Source organism: Mandrillus leucophaeus, unplaced genomic scaffold (genome assembly GCF_000951045.1).
Source record: "Mandrillus leucophaeus isolate KB7577 unplaced genomic scaffold, Mleu.le_1.0 Scaffold376, whole genome shotgun sequence".
Classification (NCBI taxonomy): Eukaryota; Metazoa; Chordata; class Mammalia; order Primates; family Cercopithecidae; genus Mandrillus; species Mandrillus leucophaeus.
This window is the reverse complement of record NW_012103987.1, coordinates 2,257,122-2,285,056: the sequence shown is the minus strand read 5'-3', so window position 1 is coordinate 2,285,056 and position 27,935 is coordinate 2,257,122. Positions and strand designations below refer to the sequence as shown.

The following is a 27,935-nucleotide window of genomic DNA, read 5'->3' as shown; positions in this document are numbered from 1 at the left end:
CTTCTAATGGTTCCCATCAATCCTTGGCTTCATTGACTTGTAGACGCATGCCTCCAATCTGTGCCCCCATCTTCGTATCACCTTCTTGTCTATGTCTCTGGGTGTCTCTCTGCTCCTTTCCTCTTGTTGTGAGGATGCTAGTCATTGGATTCAGAGCCTACATGCAGTCAGTATAGTATCACTTAATCTTTACCTTGATTACATCTATAAAACCCATATTTGCAAGTAAGTCACATTCTGAGGTTCCAGATGAGCATGCATTTTTGAGTGACACTATTCAGCCCATTACAGCCTCCTATATTTTATTTACTGAAGAGCTCCCATGTTGCTATGAATCTTCTGAACAGTACCTTTGAATGGGTCCACAGTATTCTATTTCCCTATTTGTGGACGTTTAGGTCGGGGAGGGCCAAGCTAGCACATAGAACCTTTGTCTAAGTTACACAAATGCATCCTCTTTTCTGGGCTGGCTGAAGTGCCTGGCTCAGTGAGCTGCACAGAGGCTGGCTTTAACCCCTTACCCGCTTTGCCAGTGTTCTTTGTACAGGACACAACTTGCACACTGGACAGGGAAGCCCGGGTCTGAGTGTATGGAACCTGCTTTTCTCTTTGAGTTTCAGAGTAGGGCACACACGATGTCTGAATTAAGAGTCACTAGAGATCCTTTTCTCCAAATACCTCCTTTACACAGAAGGAAAAAAAATTGTAGGGTTTTATATTAATATGTTGTTTACTGATTCATAAAGCATAGTTGAAATCTATTATTTTTCAGTCTCAATAATTTTTAAATTTTAGTCCAGAAATTTTGACTAACTTTGCTACAAACTAGGATAAGGTCCCCAATCTCTTGACTTTCTGCAGTACTTTTAATTACATCATGCTGATTCAAGTAGCACCTTACTTCCTATTTTACATTTAGCTGTGACATAAGCATTATTTAAAAATGCTTACTATCAGAGATGTATTCATCCTTTTATGTCTGAATTCTTAACTTCTGAAACTAAAGCTTTCTTCCTTCCTTTTGAACTTTGCTTTGAAGAATATTTTTTGGCCAGATAAAATAAAATATAAGTACTATGTTTTAAAATTAAAATGATCACCTTTCCGCATATCTTTATAAATATTCATCCATAACTATAGTACTTTGGTTCCTGTGACAAGTTTGCTATTTTAATAGTGCACATTTCAAAGGACAAAGGAGGAAAAATATGACATCTTCCTTTCCTTCAATTTAAATAACTTTTTTCTGAACACTTATTTTAATTTTCTAGAGAAAAAGTTCAATTTATTTTCTAAGGCTTAAAATAAATGGAATAAAGAAGAAATTAAGCCAGGTGTGGTGGCTCATCCCTGTAAAACCAGCACTTTAGGAAGGTGAGGCAGGAGGATCGCTTGAGCTCTGGAGTTGGAGATCAGCCTGGGCAACATAGTGAGACCCCCATCTCTACAAAAAATAAAAAGAATTACCTAGGCATAGTGGTGAACATCTGTAGTGCCAGCTACTTGGGAGGTTGAGGTGGGAGGACCACTTGAGTCTGGAAGGTCAAGGCTGAAGTGAGCCACAATTGCACCACTGCACCCCAGCCTGGGCAACAGAGTGAGATGCTTTGTCAAAAGAAGAAGAAGAAATCAAGTCTATATCTAACTAGTAGATTGAAATTCTCAGCACATGCTTTCTCCACAGATACCATTGTGGCCAATTGTGTAAGGTCCTTGATGGTAGGAAATGCATCTGACTCCTCTTTATGATCCTTCACACAATGCCTATCAACATGGTTCCCAATAAATTCATGTTGATTGAATGAATGATACAACTGCCATCTTTCCTTGTCCATATCCGTTCTGCTCTGGCCACCCTAACTACCCATTCTCTGAACACAGGGCCCTCCTTCACATCTCCATGCCTTTGCAGATGTTATTTCCTCTGCTAGGAATACTTCTTCTCTAGTGATTCCTTTGCCTAGCTCTTCCTCATCTTTTAAGATCCACCTCAAGTGCCACGTCTTTTGTGAAGCATTTCTCAAGGCCAAGATGGTGCCTCATTCATCTTTATGTTCCTAGTGGCTGGCACAGAGTCAAAGTTAACTAAACGTGTAGTGAATGAGCAAGTGAATGAAGAGAAGGGACAGAGCCAGGATTCCACAGTGGATAAGAGCATATATCTCTATAGCTAGCTAGCTATCTATCTATCTATCTATCTATCTATCTATCTATCTATCTATCTATCTATCTACACACACACACACACACACACACACACACACACACACATACATATAACCTGAATTCATTGCCCTGCTTCTTGACTTACCACTGTGTGACCTAGGTCAGGTGGTCACACTGTTACCAGTCCCAGTGTTACCACTCTGGGACTTAGTTTTCTTAGTTGTAGAATGAAGATAATGATAGTACTTGACTCAAAGGGTTCCTGTGAGAATAGAATGAGATCTTGTACATAAAGTCCTTTGTCTAATAAGAGCTAAATAATAATCATTGTCAGCAGAATTGTTCTATAGTTTTTCTTTGATTGTAATGGAAATATTCAGTGTTGGCTGAAGCTGGCTGACCTCAGCATGATGGTATCAGATGGAAATGTTTTGATTGGGAAGCCAAAATGCCACCACTGCATTTTCTTCCAAACTAAAGAAACTCCAGTAAAGCAAAATCCATGTAACTGGAAAACACTAGTTGATTAGAATTTCCTGATACTTGAGTTCTAAGAGAAAGAGACAAACCACACACACAAACCTAATAGAAGAATATTCCTAAATGTAAACACCTTGCAAGTAACTGCGAGGGGATAACTCTAGAATATCTTCAGACTAATAAATGTTTATTCCTTAGCACAGGGGCAAATAGCCATCTCAGGAACTGAATTCAGCTCACTCATTGGTGATTTGGCTTGACATTGTGTTTTGAAAAATTCAAAATGTATGCCAACATGAAAAAGGAAACTATATAGAAATTTTTGAATACATACTAATTACGGTAATTAATGTGATGAATCTCCATTAACTTATTGCCCAGCTTCAATAATTAGCAGGACTCTGTCATTCTGTTTTATCCTTCCTCTCCCCCAATCCCCCTTCTTCTTTTTTTTTTTTTTTTGGCTAGAGTATTTGAAAGCAAATACCAGGACATCATACACTTCTTTTTTAAAAATTTACATTTTATTTTAAGTTCAGGGGTACATTTACAGGCTGGTTACATAGGTAAATGTGTGTCATGGGGCTTCGTTGTACAGATTATTTCATCACCCAGTTATTAAGCCTAGTACCCATTAGTTATTTTTCCTGATCTTCTCCCCTCTTCTACCCCTCACTCTCCAATAGGTCCCAGTGTCTGTTGGTCCATGTGTTCTCATCATTCAGTTCCCACCTATAAGTGAGAACATGTGGTATTTGGTTTTCTGTTCCTGTGTTTGTTTGCTAAGGATAATGGCCTCGAGCTCCATCTATGTTCCTGCAAAGGACATAATCTTGTTCTTTTGATGGCTGCTAAGTATTCCACGGTGCATACATACCATATTTCCTTTATCTGGCCTATCATTGATGGGCATTTAGGTTGATTTCATGTCTTGCTATTGTGAATTGTGCTGCAACGAACATACGTGTGCATGTGTCTTTAGATATATTTCACTCAGAAATATTTCAATGTGTATCTCCATCAGATAAAGACTTTAAAAAATAAGTAACCCCAATCATTTATTATAACCAACAAAATTAAAATTAATTTCTTAATATGATCTGACACCCAATCTGTGTTTGGTCTTCCCTGATTATACCAAAAAGTCTTTTTTTGTTGTTTCAAATAGTTATTTTGTTTGAATCAGACCACAAACTACATTTGTTGGCTACATGTCTTAAGTCTCCTAATGTATAGCAGTTCTCGTCCTTTGTTGCCATGCCATTTACTTCCTGAAGAATTTTAAAGTTGATAAATAAATATGAAAACATGGATTTGTGGCTCCTTTTGAATAAATGAGAAGAGCTGGCAGCACTGGTTTATACTCCCATAAGGCAATACTTGGCTGGAGCTGAGTAAAGGCTATGAACTTTAGACACTGCAAGTTTTCTACAGTCTACACCAGTCCCTATTGTACCAACTAGTATGACTCATTTGTTTTGCCTGCCTAGCAGCGCCAGTGGGCTTTGAGCAGGCCACCTCAGCCCTACGTCTGCTTCTGATAGGCAATAAGAACTGATGCTTGAAAGATGATCTTAAAGTCCTAAACCCTTTCTAGCCATTAAGTAGATGCTTAGTTTTGTGCATTACATTGCTTAGGTAGGCATGTAAGCGAAAACATTTAAAGATTTTTCAACGAAGAATTGAATCAACAATTTTTTAAAAAAAATTCTAAGTTAACCTGACACTTTATGAACTGGCATCTCTCTTTTCTTGAGCGTTCCAGTTAATCTGCTTTACTGCCTTCCACTCTGTAAATATCCTTTTCACCTGTGTGAGGGTTTGAGCCTACAAAGACCGCTGGACACTGTCACAAGACCCAGACTTGAGTCCTGGGCCTCTATGAGCAGTGGACCATTATTTTGCTTCTCTGGGTCACCTATGCAGAGTAGAGGTAAAACAGCCTGTCTCTCAGAGTTGTTGTGAAGTTCAAATAAGGTAACAGATGTGAAATTAGTTTGTAAACTGTATAGCTTTATGCTTAAACAAGGTATTACTAGGCATAAGGATATACTGAATTATGCATCACATCCTCTCTCACGCCGCTGTGCATTTACCCTGCTGTTTCCTCTCCCTGTAATGCCCTCAGGAATTAATTGTTAGTCATCTGTGGTCCCTAAACACTTTATGCCTGTTTCTTTGCAACGTTTGTCACACTGTGTTAAAGCCATTTGTTCACATCTATGTCTTTGGTGAGATTCTGAAAGTAAACCACAGTTTATTCAGTGCTTGGCATACAGGTAACCCTTAGTAAATGTCAGATTAGATAGATTTAAATAATTACTATCTGTGTGCCTATCTTGAAGGACAAAGTCCGTGTACATACAGTTCTTTAGGTATGCCATCTGGTAACTGACCAGTCTAATGATGATGCCAACGATGAAATAGTCATGAAAATGGAGTTCTGTATTTTTAATTTAAGAAAATGATCAGACTTCTTGAGTACATTTTTTTTGCATTGTATTTTTAAGCCCATGAACAATGAAAGAGTCTAGATGTAGAATGTCTATCATTTAAAAATATTTTTTCCTGCTGGAGAAAACTTAAGCTTCCAGTCATAGTTCTTGGCCTCAGTTCTCTGGTTCTCCTGATTAACTTAGAGCTTCTTGCTCCTTTACAGCTGGTTTGCCATCCACCCGGTCAGCATGAACAACAGTAACCATCTTGTAAACAGTGACAATGTGGGCTATGCATCTTACCTGCTTGAGCAAGAGAAGAACAAAGGATATCTACCTGGGCAGGTGAGAATTTATATCATTGAAAGTTTCATCTTGAGTCACTGAGTATCATCATTCATGCTGCGTTCAGAATAGGTGATTCAAATCTCCAGAATAAAGTGTCATCATCCATCTCACATATTGATATGCTTGGATAGAGAGCATTTACCATCCTCCCTAACGTGGAAAGAGAAATAAAAAATGAGTACTAATCCATTTGCTTTTTGTGTCACATAGTCCTTGTATTAAGTGCTTCATAAAGTTATTAGTTGAATAAGGAAGGGCAAAGTTCAAGATTTTTGTAATAACAGTAGTTTTTGATTAAACTGAAAATATGACAAACTGTTGATATTTACTTACTTTCATTTTTAGAGCTATACAGGGATTAAGCACCATTTTATTTTTATTTTTATTTTTTTGAGACAGAGTTTCACTCTGTCACCCAGGTTGGAGTGCAGTGGCACGATCTCAGCTCACTGCAACCTCTGCCTTCCGGGTTCAAGCAATTCTTGTGCCTCAGTCTCCTGAGTAGCTGAAATTACAGGTGCAAACCCCTACGCCTAGCTAATTTTTGTATTTTTAGTAGAGACAGGGTTTCTCCATGTTGGTCAGGCTGGTCTTGAACTCCTAACCTCAAATGATCTGCCCGCCTTGACCTCCCAAAGTGTTATATTACAGGCAGGAGCCACTGCGCCAGGCCCAAATTCGGAAGACTATATAATGGGATAAGAGTCCCAGGCCCTTACCTACAATTAATATTCCCTTTTAAAGATATTAGCTTCCATTAACATTCAGCCTGATCATTTAGCTCTGTCTTTGTTTTGTTAGCAGAATAACTGAGACTGGATAATTTATAAAGAAAAGAGGTTTTTTTGGCTCATGATTCTGCTGGTTGAAAAGTTCAAGACTGATCATATGAAAAAATCACATGGTGAAAGAGGAAGCAAGAGAGGAAACACTGAGGAAGCCAGGCTGTTTTTTAGCAACCTGCTCCTGCAGGAACTACTGCAATCCATTCCCTAGAGAGTGAGAAGCCATTCACCCTGTGGGAGGGCATTATTCTATTCATGAGGGATCAGTCTCTTCCTACTAGGCTACAGCTCTCAACAATGCCACATTGGAGATCAAATTTCAGCATGAGTTTTGGCAGGAATAAACCACATCCAAACCAAAGCAAGCTCCTTTGTTGGCAAAACTCACTCTATTTTCTCACTTTAGCCTGCGTTTTAGAGAAAAGAAGAGATTTTTCTATTTATGATCACTGCCTGAGTGCTAGGCACTATGAAATAAATTATCTTTTTAGTATCAAAAAAGATTTATATCTCTAATACTTAGTTATCTCTTTCCCGAAGAAAATTCGAGGCATTTAAGGTAGAATACTATAGTGGTTGGGTTGAGGCAGAGACCTTGCATGGCTCTAATTCGGTTGAAGAGAGAGAGAAAAGATACACCGAGGGCAAGTCCAGATGGTGTGTTTAGTTTCATTGTGCAACAGGAAAGTCTGTATTTGCTTTTTCCTGTTTAAGCCAATAGCATATTTATTTTTAAAAGGCAAATGGATCTCTGAGCTCCAGATAAAACACAATAGACTAGATTGACTGGTCAGCATTTTATAATTTGTTATTGCACACGGTGTTTCTGGTTAAAATATTTCTGTTTGAGGCATAATTTGAAACTCTCCCACTTGAAACAGCTTTGTTGATAATTCGAATATTTTCAGTAATAATATGTACACCGATGGTAATGTGAGCCTTTACAGGAATAAAAAGTTTTCTCAGAATATTTTTTTCTGGATTTTTTTTTTTAAATTATACTTTAAATTCTGGGATACATGTACAGAACGTGCAGGTTACACAGGTATACCTGTGCTATGGTGGTTTGCTGCACCTATCAACGCATCATCTACATTAGGTATTTCTCCTAATGCTATCCCTCCCCTAGCCTCCCACCCCCCGACAGGCCCTGGTGTGTGATGTTCCCCTCCCTGTGACCATGTGTTCTCATTGTTCAACTCCCACTTATGAGTGAGAACATGTGGTGTTTGGTTTTCTGTTCTTGTGTTAGTTTGCTGAGAATGATGGTTTCCAGCTTCATCCATGTCCCTGCAAAGGACGTGAACTCATCCTTTTTTATGGCTGCATAGTATTCCATGGTGTACATGTGCCACATTTTCTTTATCCAGTCAATCATTGATGGGCATTTGGGTTGGTTCCTGGTCTTTGCTATTGTGAATATGCTGCAATAAACATATGTGTGCATGTGTATTTATAGTAGAATGATTTATAATCCTTTGGGTATATACCCAGTAATGGGATTGCTGGGTCAAATGATGTTTCTGATTCTAGATCCTTGAGGAATCACCACACTGTTGTCCACAATGGTTGAACTAACTTCAAACTATGCTACAAGGGTACAGTAACCAAAACAGCATGGTACTGGTACCAAAACAGATATATAGAACATTGGAATGAAACAGAGGCCTCAGAAATAACACCACACATCTACAGCCATCTGATCTTCAACAAATCTGACAAAAACAAGCAATAGGGAAAGGATCCCATATTTAATAAATGATGTTGGGAAAACTGGCTAGCCATATGCAGAACACTGAAACTGGACCCCTTCCTTACACCTTATACAAAAATTAACTCAAGATGGATTAAAGACTTAAACGTAAGACTTAAAACTATAAAAACCCTAGAAGAAAACCTAGGCAAATACCATTTAGGACATAGGGATGGGTAAAGACTTCATGACTAAAACACCAAAAGCAATGGCAACAAAAGCCAAAATTGACAAATGGGATCTAACTAAACTAAAGAGCTTCTGCACAGCAAAAGAAACTATCATCAGAGTGAACTGGCAATCTACAGAATATTTTATATCCTCTTTTTATTGTCTGCAAATGATTTTGAATAGTTTACCAGAGTGGATTTAATGTTTGCATTTCTAATGGAAGTCATTACAGGAAATAGGAAAGAATAAAAGGCAACTTGGTATTTCTTTTGTCAGGGGCCATTTGTAGCAGCCTTTGCTTCATCAAACCTAGGAGATGTGTCCCCCAACATTCTCGGCCCACGTTGCATCAACACGGGAGAGTCCTGTGATAACGCCAACAGCACTTGTCCCATTGGTGGGGTAGGTAATTATGGCACATGAAATCTTTGTTTTTGCATCTCAAATACATTTTATATTTGAATATTTACAAATACCTTGCCTTCTAGCATACACTGGCGTAGTTCTCCCTAGCATCTGCTCTTCTCAAAAACACCTGTCCAAATCCACTAAATTTTAATTGAGTGAAGTTATATTTTCCCATTTGAGTGACTGTTAAGTTTTTTGAATGATGAGACAATTCAGTAACTGTCAGAGGTTAACTTTACCCTTCCCCAAACTTGGACAATCTGAAACATTTTGCTTTGGCATTTCGAAAGTCACAAGTTTGTACTAAAAACTGCCTGCCTGAGACATTTCTCATGGATTATACAGTTTATAGGATTTTTCATATAAGACCAAAATTCCTTTTCCTTTTTAAAAAATTACAAGCAGAAGAGAATTGCTGTAAAAAATTCAAATAATGTGGAGGTGCAGAGAATAGTAAAAAGTGAAAGTCCCTCTTCGCCTCGCTTTCCTCTATACTTTGCTCTTCCTAGAAGTTACTATTCTCATACCTCCTCCTATGTATTTATCTATGCATTTATAAACAACATTTTATGACTTATTCATGGATTTTGAATTTTGTATCCAGAACTTCAGTTTTCCACTTAATTTGTCTTAGAAACCTTTCAATGAGTATATCCAGATCTGTGTGATATGTTTTAAAGACAACAAGTAAGGCTATACCATCATTTATTTAACTCCCACAATGTTGATTTGGCTTTGTTTTCAACTTTGACATGAGTAGTAGATGCTATTTTTTGGGTTCTTATTCTTTGTGTTTGTAGAACATTTCTCCTGTGATAAATCTTTTTTGTACCTATTTCTGGGATATTTATTCCATCTCAGTCAACTCTACCCAGTTGGGTTAATACCAGTATTAATAAAGATATTTTTTTCTTATCGACTTTTTAAAGTTCCTAATATACTAAAGTCTTAGTTTTGTCAAAATAGTACAAACTTTTCCTAAAGTTTATCAGTTGTCTTTCTGTCTTATATATGTCTTTTGCCTCCTATGGAAATTTAAGATGTTTAAGCTGTCCAGTTTAACTAAGCTTGTTCTAGATAACTTTCAGGAGGGTCTGCCCATACCCTCATACTACAAAATATGTTTATCCATATTTTCTTTTAGTAATTTTTTGATTCCACTTATAATATTTAAGTGCTTGATCAATCTCAATTTTTTCTGACATAAGAAGTAGGAAATAGGGCCAGATTTGTTTATTGATTTTTTTCCCCAGAAGTCCAGCTAGTTGTTTCAATGTAATTTTAACTGAGTTTTAGTTTAAGGTGATCATGAGTAAGAATCAGGCAAGAACAAGCAAGTAGAAAGATGTGCAGTCAATAGAAAGACCTGGCTTCATGTCTTACCTCAGATATGAGATACCTGAATAATCACCAACACATCTTTTAACCTGAGCCTCAACTTCCTTATTTTTAAAAGAAAGGCTTCAGAATAGATAATTTCTAAAGACATTCACTGTTCTAATTCCAGGTATGATTTTGTTTTTATAGTCTTACTTTGAAAGACTACCCAAAAAGAACTGCTAGAATGTGGTTTTAAAAATCTATTTGCTTAGATTCAGTTATAATTCTTCATTCCTTAACATAATTATTTACTTGTCCAAGAATGCATCCTATCTTATTTTGTTCCAGTCTAACATGTGCATTGCTAAGGGACCTGGACAGGATATGTTCGACAGCACACAAATTATAGGACGGGCCATGTATCAGAGAGCAAAGGTAAGCCATGGGCCTCGCTCCTTTCATCTTCATTTAAAATTGTCCTTTAAAATCCATTGACATGGTTCATTAGGAAGTTGAATATTGTAAAGAAAACAGCAAATGCTCAGGTTGTGCTGGGGAGTCTGGAAGAGGTCAGCTTGGGAGGTGGCCTTTGCAATCCACACAGGAACCTCTGTCTGCCTGCTCCGGTCTGACTTCTTATAGGAAGTCCATTTAAAACCAAGTACTCAGGAAAACATTCTATTTTAGAATGTCTAGAAAACCAGAGTGCTTGCTTCAGACACTAGGAAGATAGACTATAAGGTTTTCAATTTCTTGTGGCATTAGATATGACCAGATTGATTCAAATTCTCGGAAGTCTCTAAGGCCTTTGTTTGCCTAAGGTCATCTAGCTATCTCTTAACTTTTCCTCTGGTGACAAGAGAAAGCTGAACCATAGAACTCCAGTTCTTGAAACTTGGATTTAAATTAGTTCCCGGTGTTCTTCAATATGCAAAGATCATCCATCTATTCTTTTCTTTTTGCACAACTTTTTGATGAAGAGAGAATCTGGTCTCCATTGAGATTACTATGAATTACTCTGACTTCCTCCCCCTCCTAAATTTTATTTCCCATTTTGTCCCCATATTTTGTTTCAGCTCCTATGGAGACAGATTTCTAGGCAAAAAGACAAAAAAAAAAAAAAAGAATCTCAAACTGAGATGCCCTTGATATGATTAAATCTCTTTGTTTTCATAGCTTATTCATACCTTTGCTCTGTGTGTGTGTGTGTGTGTGTGTGTGTTTAAATAGTTTATTCCAAGGGTTCTAAAATCTTTTAAGAGCAACTAAAGAAGGACAAAAGCACCTTTAAAGAACAATCTGACACAAAATTGGTAGCAACAGCCAGCCTAATTGCTGCAGTTTCTTTTTAATTACTGTGGTATTATCAGTGGATTTTTCTAAATTCACAGATTCTATTTAGGGTGTGCACCCATGACACACTTTAGTGTCAGAAATTTTGCTCCCATTCTGAGCCTGAGAGTCATAGAGATTTGACCCACATTCTGCATTCTCTTCTCATAAAGGCACAACTTAATTAGGAGCGGCAGGCTGCAGCTGGTCTTGCTGATGACTTATGAGAGCTCTCATGTGGCTGTTGAAACTGGGGTGGGGACAGAGTGGAAATGAGCTAAGTGTCAGGCAAGAGAACATTTGATGAAACAGGATTTGCCTATGTTATATAATGTGAATTAATACAAAGAATTTTTTAAACATGTTTTGACTCATGTTTCCCATAAGATTGAAAAAGCATCAATTGACCATATTAAAACACAAAAGCAAAAGCACCAAAGAGTGGATTGTGGGTGGGTGAGCTGCTGCAGACAAAGTGGGGCTTGAATTCCTCCAAGCCTCCCTTGGCCCCAACCTGCTTCAGGACTCAAGTATTCTGAAAGGAAGACCCTATAAGAACACCCAAAAATACTCTCTCACTGTAGCAAAGAAAGTAATTTGGTCCAGTTATTCCTAATCTTAAATTTTCTTGGTGATCTTTCAAGTGAGATTGGGGCCTGTTGTGCCACAGCCTGTATCACTATAATTTCATTTTCGTGGGGAGTTGACACAGGTTAACAGCCTTGGAGACTTCAAGCTTCTGGGAAACTCCTGGGTTTGGTAGAGAGACCCATGTGGTTGGGGGCCAATTCTAAGCAACCAGCAAAACAAAAACTTTGCTGAGAGATGCATTTCCAAAGTGCATCAAATTGGTACTTCCTGAGTACAGTTGGAGATACTCACTTTAGCCTTTTTGCTTGGAATAGTAAGCCTGTGTGTTTTCTAGGAACTGTATGCCTCCGCCTCCCAGGAGGTAACGGGACCACTGGCTTCAGCACACCAGTGGGTGGATATGACAAATGTGACCGTCTGGCTCAATTCCACACATACAGTAAGTGTTGCTGAGAAACACTGGTTATGTCCCAAGGGTGAAGTTTTGGTTTGGTCTCATTATTTACTTTCAGCTTAACTTTCGTTTCTTTATCTATTCCTTTTTTGTTTTTAAAACTTTTCCTTTAGGCAAAAACATGTAAACCAGCACTGGGCTACAGTTTTGCGGCTGGCACTATTGATGGAGTTGGAGGCCTCAATTTTACGCAGGGTAAGGTGAAGTCCAGTGAAATCTATGGTTTCAGCTTCTGAAGCTTCTGGGTTCCGTTCTCTGATCAGGTTTTATTGTAGCCAATACATTTATTAATTTTTAAACTCAAGGTCTGCTGGTTTTCCAGGCTTACACATGACCATGTACCTCCCCCCTGCCCAGACCTAAGTAACCACTAATATTTCTGTCTCTATATTTTCCTATTCTGGACATTTAATACAAATGGAATCATATAATATGTGGCATTTTTTTGTTGGCTTCTTTCACTTAGTATCACGTTTCAAAGGTTCATTGATATTGCAGCATGCATCAGTCTTTTTTTTTTTTTTTTTTTTTTTTGAGACAGAATTTTGCTCTTGTCACCCAGGCTGGAGTACAGTGGCACCATCTCAGCTCGCTGCAACCTCCATCTCTCAGGTTCAAGCAATTCTCCTGCCTCAGCCTCCCAAGTAGCTGAGACTACAGGCACCTGCCACCACGCTTAGCTAATTTTTGTATTTTAAGTAGAGATGGGGTTTCACCATTTAGCTAGCCTGGTCTGGAACTCCTGACCTCAAGTGATCTGCCCACCTCAGCCTCCCAGACTGCTGGGATTACAGGTGCGAGCCACTGCTCCCAGCCTCATTCTTTTTTATGGTTGAATAATATTCCATTGTATCAACATACCAGATTTGTTTCAGCCTTCCTCAGTTGATGAACATTTGGGTTATCCCATGTTTGGGTTATTATGAATCTATAAATATTCATGTGATTTTTATGTAGGTGTTTGTTTTCATCTTTCCTCTTGGGTATATATCTAGGAGTGAAATTGCTAGATTATATAACTCTATGTTTAATCATCTGAGAAACTGCCATATTATTTCGGAAATATCTACACCATTTTACATTTCTACAGGCAGTGTATAGGTTTCTGACTTTTTAATGTCTTTGCCAATACTTGTTATTATCTGACTTATTGAATCTAGCCACCCTAGTGGGTGTGGAGGGATATCTCATTGTGGTTTTGATTTGTATTTGCCTAATGATTAATGATGTCAAACACCTTTTCATGTGCATATTAACCACATGTATTTCTCCCTTGGAGAAATGTCATTTACGTAGTTTTCTCATTTTAAAATTTGGGTCATTTTTCTTTTTATTACTGAGTTACAAGTTTTCTTTGTGTATTCTGTATTCATTCCCTTATCAGATGTGTGACATAAAAATATTTTCGGGCCAGGTGCGGTGTCTCACGCCTGTAATCCCAGCACTTTGGGCGGCCAAGGCAGACAGATCACAAGGTCAGGAGATTGAGACTATCCTGGTCAACATGGTGAAACCCTGTCTACTAAAAATACAAAATTAGCCAGATGTGGTGGTACACGTCTGTAGTCCCAGCTACTCGGGAGGCTGAGACAGGAGAATCGCTTGAATCTGGGAGGCAGAGGTTGCAGTGAACCAAGATCACGCCACTGCACTCCAGCCTGGCGACAGAGTGAGACTGTCTCAAAAAAAAATTTTTTTTTTCTTCCATTCTGTAGGTTTTTTCCCTTTATTGATTGTATCCTTTGAAGCATAAATATTCTTAATTTTTATGAAGTCTAAATTTTCTTTTGTTACTCATGGTTTGGTGTCATATATAGGAATCTTTTTCCAAATTCAATGTCATGAAGATTTACCCCTATTTTCTTATAAGATTTTGATGGTTTTAGCTCTACATTAAGTCTTGGATCCATTTGTAGTTAAACTTTGTGTATCATGGAGGTAATGGCCTGCCTTTATTCTTTTGCATATGGCTATTCAGTTATCCCAGCACCACTTATTGGAAAGATTATTATTTACACATTCTATAATCTTGGCACACTTGTTAAAAATTAGTTGACCTGTGGCTTTCTGTCTGGATTATCAATTCTATTCCATTGATCTGTATGCCTAGCCTTGTGCCAGTAAAACCGTCTCTTGGTTACTGTTTTGCTTCAGATCAGAAAGTATGTCTTTCTACCTTGTTCTCCTCTTCCAAGATTGTTTTGACTTCTGAGTTTCTTGCAGTTCCACAGGAGTTTTAGAATCAGCTTATAACTTTTTACAAAGAAGTCAGCTGGGATTCTGATGGGAATGTCATTGAATTTACAGAATAATTTGGGGAAGTATTGCCATCTTAACAATATTATGTAATCTGATCCATATACATTGATGTTTTAGCATTCATTTAGATCGTCTTTAACTCTTTTCAACAACGTTTTGTAGTTTTAAGAGTATACATTTTGTACTTTTTTGTTAAGTTTATTTCTTAGTATTTCACTCTTTTCTATGCTATTGCAAATGGAAATTTTTTCTTAATTTCATTTTTGGATTGTTCATAAAAATGTATAGAAATACAACTGATAGTTGTATTGACCTTGTATCCTACAACCTTGCTGAACTCATTTATTAATTCTAATATTTTAATGGATGATTTAGGATTTTCTCTATACAAGATCATGTGATCTTAAAATAGAAATATTAATAGTTTTAATTTCTCTTTTCCAAACTGAATGCCTTTTATTTCTTTTTCTTGCCTAATTGCCTGGCTAGAACCTTCAGAACAATGTTGAATAAAAGTGGAAAGAGTACACATTCTGTGTTGTTCCTGATAGTATGGAAAAAGCATTCAGTCATTCATCATTAAGTATAATGTTAGCTCTGGGTTTTTAATCCTTTATCAGGTGGAGGAAATTCACTTCTATTCCTAGTTTGTTGAGTATTATTGTCATAAAATGGTATTAGATTTTTGGCAAATGTTTCTCTCTGTATGTAATTTAAAAATTATATTAATATGTTGTACTGCATTAATCAGTTTTTGTTTAACCAACTTTATATTCCTGGAATAAATCCCAGTTAGTCATGTTCTATAACAATTCTTTCTCTATGTTGCTGTACTCAGTTTGCTAGTATTTTGTTGTAGGTTTTTGTGTCACATTTATCAGAGACAATGTTCTGTAGTTTTCTTTTCTTGTGATATCTTTGTCTGGTTTTGTATCAGGATAATATTGGCCTCATAGAATGAGTCAGGAAGTGTTCCATTTTCTATTATTTTGGAAAAGTTTTGGAAAAGCTAGTACTAATTCTTTGGCTGGTGGAATTCAGCAGTAAAGCAATCTGAGTTCTGTTATTTGTTGTAGGTAGTTAAAAATATGTTATGAATTCAATCTCTTTACTTTTTATAGTTTTTTTTTTTTTAGATTGCCTATTTCTTCTTGAGTCAGTTTTGGTAGTTTATCTTTCTAGAAATTTTTCCATTTTATCTAAGTTATCTAATTTGTTAGCATACAACTACTTACAGTATTCCTTTATAATTCTGTTTATTTCTTTAAAGTCAGTAGTAATGTTCTCCCTAATTTCTGATTTTAATAATTTAAATATTCTCTCTGTTTTTCTTGGTCAATCTAGCTAAAGTTTTGCCAGTTTTGTTGACCTTTTCAAAAAACCAGCTTTTGGTTTCATTGATTTTTCTGTTGTCTTTCTACTTAGTGTTTAATTGATTTTCTTTTGAATATTGATTATTTCCTCTTTTTCTTTCATTTGGTTTAGTTTGCCTTCCTTTTCCAATGTCTTCGGGTAGAAGTTAGGTTATTGGTTTGAGATCTTTCTTCTTTCTTAATATGGGCATTTACAACCATAAATGTCTCACTGAGCACTGCTGTCACTACCATAAGTTTCGATGTGTTGTGTTTTCATTTTCGTTCATGATAAAGTATTTCCAGATTTTCCTTTGATTTCTTCCTTGATTATTAACTATTTCAGATCATATTGCTTAATTTCCACATATTTGTGAGCTCCCCCCTTTTTTCCTATTATTTATTTTTAATTTCATTTCACTGTGTTTGGAAAACATATTTTGTATTATTTCTACTTTTGAAAATGTATTGAGGTTTGTCTTTTGGCCAACACATGATCTATCCCAGATAATGTTCCATGTGCACGTGAAAAGAATGTATATTCTGTTGTTGTTGGGTGGAGTATTCTACAGATTGGTAGGTCTAGTTCAAGTTTGCTGTTGATCTTCTGCCTAGTTGTTCTATCTATGATTGAGAGTGGGGTATTGAAAATTTCAGTATTGTTACTGAAATGTGTATTTCTTCCTTCATTTCTGTGAGTTTTCAGTTTATGCTACACCGACATTTATGATTATTACATTTTTCAGATAGAGTATATAGATTCTTAATTCATAGGTTTTATAGTTACAAAACCTTTTTCCTCAGATTATGCATTTGAAGTTTGTTTTTGTTTTTTACTGCTTTTGGTTTTTTTTTTCTTTTTCTTTTTGTGTGTGTGTATGTGTGTGTAGATAATTAAATGGGTATCCAGGAGAAATTATTTCAGGGACCATAAGTCAGACAACTGGTATTGAGAGTTGGAGGTGTCATTTTTAGTTTTCAAAACAGGAAAAAAGTGATTTAGTCAACAAATCTGCAGTTAATTATGTCAAACTGTTTTTATTTGCAACATGGATGAGCAGGAGTAATAGAAACAAAACTTTAAGGATATTGACAAAATGTACTCTGTCATTCTCTTGACCACACTGAAGATCTAATTAAACAATGGCTCATGTCTTAGGCTGCACAAGACATTTTTCCTATTCTGTTATTCAAACTGTTTAGAATTATTGAACAGCAACCTTAATAAAATCTCTGAAACTCCTTAAAAGATTGTTGTACAGTATTTGTCAAAATAATGACTTTTTTCAGAGGTTTGCTTCAAGGAAGTATACTAATCGTAACATTTCTAATAGGGAAAACAGAAGGGGATCCATTTTGGGACACCATTCGGGACCAGATCCTGGGAAAGCCATCTGAAGAAATTAAAGAATGTCATAAACCAAAGCCCATCCTTCTTCACACTGGAGAAGTAATGCATTTTCATTATCATAGTGAAATTGTCATATTGTTATTTTTAAATTTGTGAACTGTCAGATAATGAATGGTAGATATCTACTGAGATGGGAGGTCTTAATTTAGATATTCCCATATCAAGTTTTTAATATTAAAAAATGGGTTCTGTGACTCTAAGAAATGAAGGTTATGATTATGATGTATACTGATTTACCTGTTGCACTTATGATTAATAAGTACAATAATTAGGACAGTGGGAAAGGCAGAATAAGATGAACATTTATCTTATTCAGAATTTATTTATGTTGGTTCCAAGAAGGGAGTCAGCATCGAATTTTCTGCAGAAGAAAACATTTCAGGTCATCTAAAATGAAACATGTTCATGTCTAAATTTTCTCACAGTTCAGGCAACATTATCAACTTTATCAACAGCAATTTTCTTTTACATTCCTTTGAAACATATATTTTGCATTCTAAATGTCAAAAGGTCATTTCAATATGCATAAAAACTTGGATTGTTGAGTTAGAAGCATTTAAAAAATATTTTGTTCCTAATATCCTATTAAAATTCTTGAAAGAAGAAAGAGAGGAAAGGAAGGAATAGAGGGACAGGCTATATTATTCTGAATATGGAAAAGGATAAATTCTCTTGGGAAAAATCTTGGAAAATAAGACAAGACTTGGCAACTGTAAACTTAAAGGGCAATTATAATAAAAAGAGAAATTAAGTTAAACCATTCCAAATGGAAGTCCTTATTTATTGGTTATAAGAATAGTCACCAATAGTACTCTAGGAAAACGTTTGGTTATCTGTTATACATTGTGATTTCACGATGACAGATCCACCAAAAACTTCATTGATTAGTGCAGGTTAATGGGACTTTGGCATTTGAAATTCTCATGTTATGACTAGGACATAAATGCCCATATGGAATATTTAATACTATATCATAAATTAGAAACTAGAGGAACTTCTGGGACCACTATGTGTCTGTTAACCATGGAAAGAGTGTTATCCCTAACATAATTTTCTTGTTTTGGGTTCTCAGCTATCAAAACCTCATCCCTGGCATCCAGATATAGTTGATGTTCAGATTATTACCCTTGGGTCCTTGGCCATAACTGCTATCCCTGGGGAGTTTACGTAAGTTCTTCTTTTTATTACTTAGTTAAAAATTTGTTGTATATTTCTGTTGGAATTGCTTCTTATAATGAAAGATCATTCTGTACTGACCCCTTGGTATCCTCCTGTACTGTTTGGTGACAGTGACAAATATTCCTACCCTCTTTTGCTGGGGTCTCTGAAGAATAACTATCTCTATGCTTATTATCGATAACTAACCTGAAGCAGACATGAAAATTAAAAAAAAAAAAACTTACCCCAAATTAAAATGTTGCCATGAGTTATTATGTCAGTAGAAAGATTTACAGTCATGTTAAAATACAGGTACTTGAAATAATCAGATTAGGTATTAAAAGCATGGAAGAATGTTTTAAACCTGCTTGATATGTAGTCTTCCTATCTCAGTAACTGGCAATTTTGTATCTTTCCAGCAGGTCCTATCTCTTGGAGTCATCCTTGAATTCTCTTTTTCTATTTTTTTCCTCTTTGAATTCTTCAGCAAATTTCGTATACTCTACCCAACACCTTCCGTCACTTTCCCTCCTGGTCTAAGTTACCACAATCTTTTACACAGATTATTGCAATAACCTGCTATCTGGTCTGCTTCATTCTGTCTTTACTCCTCTGCAGTTTTTTCTCAACACAGCAGCTAGATTAAGCCCTTTAAAGTATAAATTAAATAATGTCATGTCTTTGCTCAAAACCCTCCAGTAGCTTCTCATTTCATTCCAGGTAAATCCTCAAACTTGCAATCTCCTACATGATCTGTTCTTCAGCAAACTCTCCTATCTGACTTCTTAACTTTCTCCTCTTTACTCACCTCTGATTCAGCCACGCTGGCCTTATTACACTTCCCAGACTCATCAAAGATACTTTTGTCTCAGGACCTTTGAACTTATGGTTTCTTCTGTCTGGAACACTTTTCTTCCAGTTATCTTCATGACCAAATTTTTATCCCTTTAGTTCTTTGCTCAAATATCTAACAGGGATACCAGTGCTGTTTGCACTGTATAATCTTCACCTACCACCACCACCACCACCACATCAGCACCCAGCAGCACCCGCAATACCACCTGCACCACCATCACCACAGTGACCACCACCACTCCCTTTCCTCTTTATCCTGCTTTGTTATTCTCTATAGCTTTTCTCATCATCTGTTTTTATTTGCTTATTAACCCTCTCCTCTCCCTAGAACGTAACCTCCATACTGTTGAATCCTTAGCACCTAGAAGTAGGCCTGGTGTGTAGTAGATGCTCAGTGTTTTACTGAAGAATTAAATGAATGAATGATACAGTAAATTCTTTGTAGGAAGGGACAGTAATGTATTTTCTACCTGCTTCAGCTTTTACAAACATAGAATGCAACTAATCATTTTGTTGACTCAAGAATGGAAAATAATGATGATCTTTTGCCAGTGATAACCACTGATTCTGTTTCCATCTTTTAGTTAAATTGACTGTTTTCAGTTTAGGATTTATTTTGAAGCTAGGACAGGCAGGAAAAAAAGCTCAAGTTTAGCTTTTCATAGTCATTGGGTTCCTACATATTTTCCTATTGCGTGGTGAGCCAGGGTAATTTTTTGGCTTTCACTGAAAGTGTTTCTGCATACTCTGCACACAGTCTGAGTAAGAAAATGTGCACATAATTGTTTTCTTGACTCAGGACCATGTCTGGACGAAGACTTCGAGAGGCAGTTCAAGCAGTAAGTTAAAAATAAAATAACATATCTACATGTTCATATTTGATGAAGAGGAAATTATATCCTATCCCTATGATCCTATGTCTTTTAAATTAATCTTTTTTAAGATGACTAGAGTTCCACATTTCTTGAAATTAATGGCTTAGGTGAATATGAAATATTGGTAGTATCAGAACCAGACTTAGAAAACATAAGGGATTTATCATTAGGTTAAAAATATTTTATTGGTATTTATGTATTAATAATTTAAAATTTGATAATGGTTTTATATATTAAATACTAAGTAACCTGTGAGTACCACAATATCTTAAGTTCCTGTGAGCAGTCTAAATAAAATGCATTATACTTTGGGAATTCTGTATTTTATCTGTGCCATATTTTAAATTTTCTTTATATTCAGGCAGTATTGTAAATGGTTCTGAATTGACATGTCAAAAATGTCTTGTTACTTAGCTCTGGAAATTACTATTCTGGTTAGCTAATAGCCAGCCACCCATTAGATTTTTTAACAAGTTGATTTTTTAAATCCCTATTTTAGTAGTAAGAAGTTTCTACATCTGCAACTGTGATCATCAAGGTATTTATAGATCCATTGACTTGTCCAATTTAGTGCAGTTAGAAAAATTTTATTAAGAAAAATATCTTAAACTAATAATGTAATCAATGCTTGTGTGTTAAGGATAACAGAATGATATTATACTTAAAGATGAAGAGTAATTTTACTGGATTTTACTTTTCTCTCCTAGGAATTTGCATCTCATGGGGTGCAGAACATGACTGTTGTTATTTCAGGTCTATGCAATGTCTATACACATTACATTACCACTTATGAAGAATACCAGGTAAAGCTAAAGGTTTTCATAATTTAAATGAATTATACCCCGGTCATGTCAAATACAGACTTGCTTTGTAAACTGTCCTAGTCATGTTTCTGAGAGATGATTATGTTTTAGGTATAGCAGATAAGAGAATGATAAACCAAAGGTCGTATTTAAGAGTTTCAAATACATCCTCTTAAGTCCAGGTCAGAATTCTAGTTTTACTGACTTACATTTTCCCTGAAATTAATTATTTTGTCAGGGGCACTGGTAATAAGCCTGAGTTGTGACATAAAACATTTCTAACACTATTCATAATGCATTTGATGCCTTAAGCCTCTGTAACACCTGAGAAAACTCCTACTAGTAGCTGTTTATTGAGTGCACTAGTTAAGACTTTGCAAATATTATTTAAAGTAATCCTTACAGTATATCTGGAAGTAGGATATTATTATGTTGATGATATATATTAAGAAACAGAGTCCCAGAGAGTTTGAGGGAGGCTGGTAGCTGGTAATATTTCATTGTTTACAAATAGTCCAGAAAGCAGCCCAAGTACTTTTTAAGTAAAACATGAAAACAGTCCAGAGTCTCATAATTAATAATTTCTGTTAACAATATATCTGCTGGTATATAACAGCAGTGCATACAGAGGCATACAGTCTATCCCTTGGTAAATATTCAGTCATACTAAGAGTGGCCTCTGCCCTGCTACCGTCTGTTGGCTTTCCTGAAGGTCCCTGCCTTCTAGGAATTCCCATTGAAAAAGGGGTCTTAATGATGCTAAACTTGGACAAGAATAATTACATCCTTTCTTCACTACCTCTATTATTAAGCATTTCTGTCAATTATAAATATAGGAAACAAAAATAAATTATTTTAGCAGTATCTCTGTCACCAATAGGAACCACAGATATTTTCATATCACATACAATGATTGCAGATCTAGAAATATCTTTTACTCTTATTGCTGTTTTATAATCACAGTAGTTATTAGATCCACAGATATAACTTGTTATTCAATAGCATAATAAAGAAGCACATACATTACTGTACACAACATTGGTTTATTATAGTTTGGTAAACATATTTCAACCTAATTGGTTTCCTTTGTCAATTCCATGTATTTTATTTTACACCTTTAGAAACATTATTCTGAGGGAGGTCCTTAGGTCTCAACATGCTGCCAAAGGAGTCCATGTCACAAACAAGGTCAGGAACCCCTACTAGCTTGTCTCCTGGTCCAGGTGAGATGGGAGAGTTCCCTGAACCCCTTGCAGTATGTGTGACAGGGGTGTGGCTCATCTTTTTGGCAGCTGTACATGCTGAAACCCTTTATGGGAAGGAGAGCATGCAGACAGGCAGGTGCAGGAGGCAGGGCAAGTGCTTTTGGGTGCCAGCAGGAGCAAATTCCATGAGGGCCCTGCAGCAGTATCTAGGTCTGGGTGCCTGCTACTCTGGAAGCCCAAGTGGGCATGTGTTACATACAGTGCACTTTTTTTTTTAACTTTGCTGTCTGCAGATGGCCTGAGTGTTAAACAGCTCAGTGCCCTCTTGGTACCCAGGTCCTTGTACAGTGTCCAGGAAGAATCAGGTTGCAAATGGACATGAAGGATGAATTCAGGGTTTTATTGAGCGGTAGAGGTAGCTCTCAGTGGGATGAATGGGGAGCTGGAAAGGGGATGGAGTGGGAAGATGATCTTCCCCTGGAGTTTGACTGTCCAGCAGCCGATCTCCTCTCCAGCCATCCCCAGCCAAACTCCTCTCAGAGTTCAGATACTTCTTCTCTTTTCTCTGCTGTGCCATTCTGCCATTCTGCTTTTCTGTTCATCTCCTTGTCTGCTTGTGGAGCTGGGGGTTTGGGGTTTTTATGGGTACAGGATAGGGGGGCATAGTGAATGAAAGCGCAAAACAGAAGCGTTTGGGTGCAAAACCGAAAATCCTTGTTCTTGTTTAGGGCCACAGATTTCCAGGCTTAAGGGTGGAAACTTTGCCAAGGAACCACTCTTTTCTAGCCAGTATTTTCCTGTTTCCTGTCCATATCACAGGAATATACTCCTGCAAGGATTACTATTAATTACTTCATTCATTCAACAGATATGTATTGTTACAGATACTGTGCTAGCCACTTTCTGGGGCATAATGATGAAAAGAATCTGTCCCTTCCCTCAAGATCACTAGAAGTCAGGGGTCTAGTACAAAGACAGAAAAGAGAACAGACGATAACATTTTCATGAAAGGCATGCACAAGGTGTTATAAAAATAAAGAGAAAGAGCACCAGCCCAGACTGGGTATTTGAGGACTGGGACTGTTCAGGAAGATGTAACATCTGTATGAGTTCTTGAGAACAAGTGAGAGTTAGGCAAATAAAAAGTAAGAATGTATCTCATATAGAAGAAACTATATATGCAAAGGTCCAGAGGGCAGGCACATTGATGGAGCATAATTAGTTGAGTAGCATGGAGTAAGTATGAGAAGTTGATGGTAAGGAGATGGGGGCCAGAGTGGGAGACACAGGTTAGCTAATGGATAGTCTTACATGCTATGCTACAGAGCTTTCATTCAGTAAGGAAGGCTTTGGGGGAACTGCAGTAGGATTCTAAGCAAGAGAATGCTTTGATAAAATTTTGTGATTTAGAAAGGTCAATAGGATGGCAGTGTGGAAAAGGAATTGGAAGGGCTTGTATATGGGCAGAGGACTGGTTAAGAAGCCATAGTGTAGTTACGATCTGGGCATGACATGGACACGCATAATTGAGGGTGAAGGCTGGGAGGAGGGAGAGGATCAAAAAACTACTTGTCAGGTACTCTGCTTATTACCTGGCTGATGAAATAATCTGTATAACCAACCCTCATGACATGTGATTTACCAGTGTAACAAACCTACACATATACTCCTGAACCTAATATAAAATTTAAAAAAAAAAAAGATCTGGGTGAGAGATGAGGGTTTGAACTAAGGTAAAATCTACTTATACCTTAGGAGAAAGTAAGACAGGAAAACGAAGGAACTCAGGAGATTTGAAGGAGACAGAATTACCAGATTTGGAGACTGATAGGATACAGGATGAGGGAGAGAGGAGTCTAAGGAAACTGCAGGCTGATCCTCACATGGGAGAGTGGAAAGATGACATTCGCTGAGATGAGAATGTTGTGGAGGAAGCTGATATGTCTGGAGTGGTGAAATTGGTTTTAGATTTGATGACTTTGAAGTTCCTGTAAAAGAGCCAAAGACCTGGAGGTCAGGTAAAAGATACATTTGGCTCCGTTTCATGGCTGTGATGGATTAAATGTCCTTCTCCAGTTAGTACCTTCTAACTATTTATCCAGAAGTTATAAGGACTCTTTTTATTTTGTTTTTTCTTCTGACATATGCCCTGGGGGAAAGCATTTATATTACAAGTACTTACAATAGACTAAAGCTTAGGAGCTAGCACCCTCTTTCATAGTAAATAGGGTGACAGTCTAAATGGCATAAGCAGAGAGAACCTACTGCTTTTAATAGGTAGTTGATGGGAATCACTTACCTTGGCCAGTAAATGGAAATGCCCATCCTCTTTTGTCATACATAATCTTGAATATTATGCCAGTTTTGAATAATGTGAGATGTCAAGTATCACATTTACCTAAAATGCTATACCTCTGTAAATGGATTTAAATATGCAGAACCATATACAACTCTCCCTGCCTTTCCTGCAGGCTCAGCGATATGAGGCAGCATCGACAATTTATGGACCTCACACGTTATCTGCTTACATTCAGCTTTTCAGAAACCTTGCTAAGGCTATTGCTACGGTAATCAAATATTGTTTGTGGGTGTGTGGGTGTGTGTATGTGTGTGTGTGTGTGTATGTCTCCATGTGTCTGTGTCTGGTGAGAAAATGCAGAGAGAAGCAAAAGAGAACCTTAGCTTCGAGTGCTCAGTTTCTTTGACAACCTTTATATTTTACAAAACTTACAGCTTTGTAGTATCTCTGAGAAAAATAAAATTTCTTTCCAAATTTTGGATCTAGTTAACATCCTTTCGTGGTGGCAGCTTCTTTCATATATATTATCTCATTATTTTTACAACCATCATGTGAAGTTAAGGAGATATCATTTCTCCCCAGTTTTCAGAGGAGCACATAGACTTGAAGATAAGTGAGGAAGCTTACTATACCTGGGAGTTGAACCTGTGTTCTCTAATCCTTGCCAGATTCTTCCCATTTGCTCCAAGAGTTGAGTAGGTCAGCATTCTAAGATGCCCATTTTCCACATAATAATATCTCAGAAATTGGGATGCATTTTCCAATCAGAGGAATCTTATTATAATTAGTAGCATGCTTTTACTTTCTTGGTGGTTCAAAAGATTATATGAGTTGTTAAATCAATGGAAGCTTAGATTTGATGTAAAAATGGTGGTGCCTTGGAATGAACACATTGCATCTACCTAAAATATATACCACTGAACAAGTTTACTTGATTTAAAGGAACTTCACTTGTGGAAATATTCCCTTTGGATGCAGTTGTTTATGAAGCTGTAACTGTAATGTCAGACGGTTAGTCAACAAACAGGATAAAGGGCTTAAAATAGTAAGCAGCCCCTTATATAATAATATGTAAGCCTCAATAAAAAATGTGAAACAATTGTGGCGTAGCAAAGAAAATAAAGCCCTTTTAATGAAAGAGCTTGGATGTATTAAATTGAAATAAATGAAATGGTTGTCTCTGTAGGTTGCATCAGTCGAATGTTGAACATTTCATATGGCTGTATTATTAGTTACTGATTGTGTGTTTGAAATTTCAGTATTTTATATAATTTCTTTGCACATATTTTAATCAATTGATATTTATTTTCATTTTATCATAATTTTGCTCTCAGTTTTAGGTTACTTTTTTTTTGAATAACTGTCTGTATTTATTTATTTATTTGTTTCTATTATAAAAGCCAAATCTATTTGTAGGACATTCATATTATACAGAAAAGTATAAACCTATAACCCATCCCTAGAGGTAACTGCTGTTTAACTGTCACTATGCTCATAGGTCTATAGTTCTTCCCATGAAAATAGATTCTTCAAATTTTGTAGTGACAATGGAGAAAAATGCAATTAATTTGGTGGAAATTTGTTTTACAGTCAAATTTCTGGTCAAGCACCTTAAAACTAGCCATGTGATCTTGAAAAAAAACCACTGAATATGTCCAAGCCTATTTTCTCATTTGCAAAATGGGAATGGTAATACATAACCTATCTCATATGCAGTTGTAGAGATTAAATCTATAATGTGAGGAATAAAGAACATTAAATATTCATTGAAAGTAATGGCAAAATGCCAATTACTTTTGTACCAACCTAATATATATCAAGGGATATTTGAAAATTGAGATTTGTATTTTTATGACACTATTAAAAATGGTAAACTCTGTGGGCAACATAGATTAAACCAGTCAGGATATGGGATGATCTTAAATTTTAAATTAAAAGTATATTTATTATATTCTTTTATTAGAACAGACAAGAATCTAGGAAAAAACTTGGTACTGATTCCAGATGAGAGTGGCTCAATACTTTTTTAAAATTAAAATAATAATTACAGTGTCATGTTATAATTACCTTTTTGCATGGTAGGCCCCTGTGCAAAGTCACACAATTCGAAAGTATGCTTCCAACCTTATACTCTGGTCACTGTCCTTATGTTGTCTAGGGGAATAAAAGAGCTGCCTATGACCAAAACTTTCTCCCAGTGACAAGAGTTTGAATTGTTAATTTCTAGGCTCATGCTTAGCAAGGCTACCTTCCTATTTTCTCAAGGTTGTTAGCTCTTGGAGTGTGTATGAGTATGTGTGTGTGCACTCTTCCATTAATGAAGGCATTTCAGGAACTGGAAGCCTGGGAAAAGGGTCTTTGACTCTACGTATGCACTCCTTAACAAATGCTCTCCGTTCCAGGACACAGTAGCCAACCTGAGCAGAGGCCCAGAACCTCCATTTTTCCAACAATTAATAGTTCCATTAATTCCTAATATTGTGGATAGAGCACCAATAGGCAGAACTTTTGGGGATGTCCTGCAGCCAGCAAAACCTGAATACAGAGTGGTAAGACACACGCGCAGACCTTGGAATCCTTTAGAGGCTTGTTTTTGGGGATGAGGAGAAGGATGACACTTAGTGTCACCATTTGCCTCTAATCACGCTGTAGACCAGCTGTTAGCAATGATAATTTTGACAATTGTTCTTATCTCCGCAAAAGTAATGAGAATGGGAAAATATTTATTTTTTGTTAGTAATTGTGTCAAATTGAAATTCTAAAATCCAAATTATTCCTTTTCCTAAATGAATGATCATGGAACTATTCACTGACACTGAGAGTTGTCTCTTAAATCAAGGATAGGAAAAACATACAGAAATGAAGCAGAATTTGTACCATTACTATTTTATATCAATTTTGTGCCCTGAAAGCTTGCTGAATCAGTTATTAGTTTCAATTGTTTTTTGGGGGGGGGCAGGGAATGAATAAGAGGGGAGTCTGGATTCCTTAGGAATTTCTACATATAGTATCATGTCATCTGTGAATAAAAATAAACCTATTTATTCCTTTCTATATTTCTTTTCTGAATGCATCTAATTATTTTTCCTTATTGGACTGGCTAGAACCTTCAAGAGAATATTTTGCTTTTTAAAAAATTTTATTTAATTTTCTAATTGATAAATAAAATCATACATATTTATTGTGTACAAGATGGTGGTTTGAAATATGTATACATGGGGAATGGCTCAATTGAGCTAATTAACATACGAATTATGTCACATTCTTATTATTTTTTGTTGTGAGAAAATTTTAGACTCTCAACAATTTTTAAAAAACAATACATTGTTTTAACTGAAGTCATCAAGTTGTACAGTAGACCTCTTGAACTTATTCGCCTTGTCTAAATGAAATTTTATATTCCTTGATCAATACCTCCCCAACCCCTTAACCACCTAGCCCCTGGTAACCAACCTTCTGCCAACATTCTACTCTC

The 27,935-nt window shown here is 36.5% G+C and overlaps 1 protein-coding gene across 2 annotated transcripts in view; it reads left to right on the top strand.

Moving 5' to 3' along the window:
- Positions 1-27,935, top strand: part of ASAH2 (N-acylsphingosine amidohydrolase (non-lysosomal ceramidase) 2) — a 64,778-nt gene that overhangs the window by 25,911 nt on the left and 10,932 nt on the right. Inside the window, exons 7-17 of one of the 2 annotated variants that reach the window (XM_011990280.1) lie at positions 5,306-5,426; positions 8,415-8,540; positions 10,215-10,301; positions 12,124-12,228; positions 12,357-12,438; positions 17,189-17,304; positions 18,338-18,432; positions 20,078-20,117; positions 20,861-20,956; positions 24,633-24,728; positions 26,863-27,009. In XM_011990280.1, the coding sequence (XP_011845670.1) occupies positions 5,306-5,426; positions 8,415-8,540; positions 10,215-10,301; positions 12,124-12,228; positions 12,357-12,438; positions 17,189-17,304; positions 18,338-18,432; positions 20,078-20,117; positions 20,861-20,956; positions 24,633-24,728; positions 26,863-27,009 (1,111 nt within the window). The remainder of the gene's footprint in view (positions 1-5,305; positions 5,427-8,414; positions 8,541-10,214; positions 10,302-12,123; positions 12,229-12,356; positions 12,439-17,188; positions 17,305-18,337; positions 18,433-20,077; positions 20,118-20,860; positions 20,957-24,632; positions 24,729-26,862; positions 27,010-27,935) is intronic. The other variant, XM_011990281.1, reaches the window with a different exon arrangement.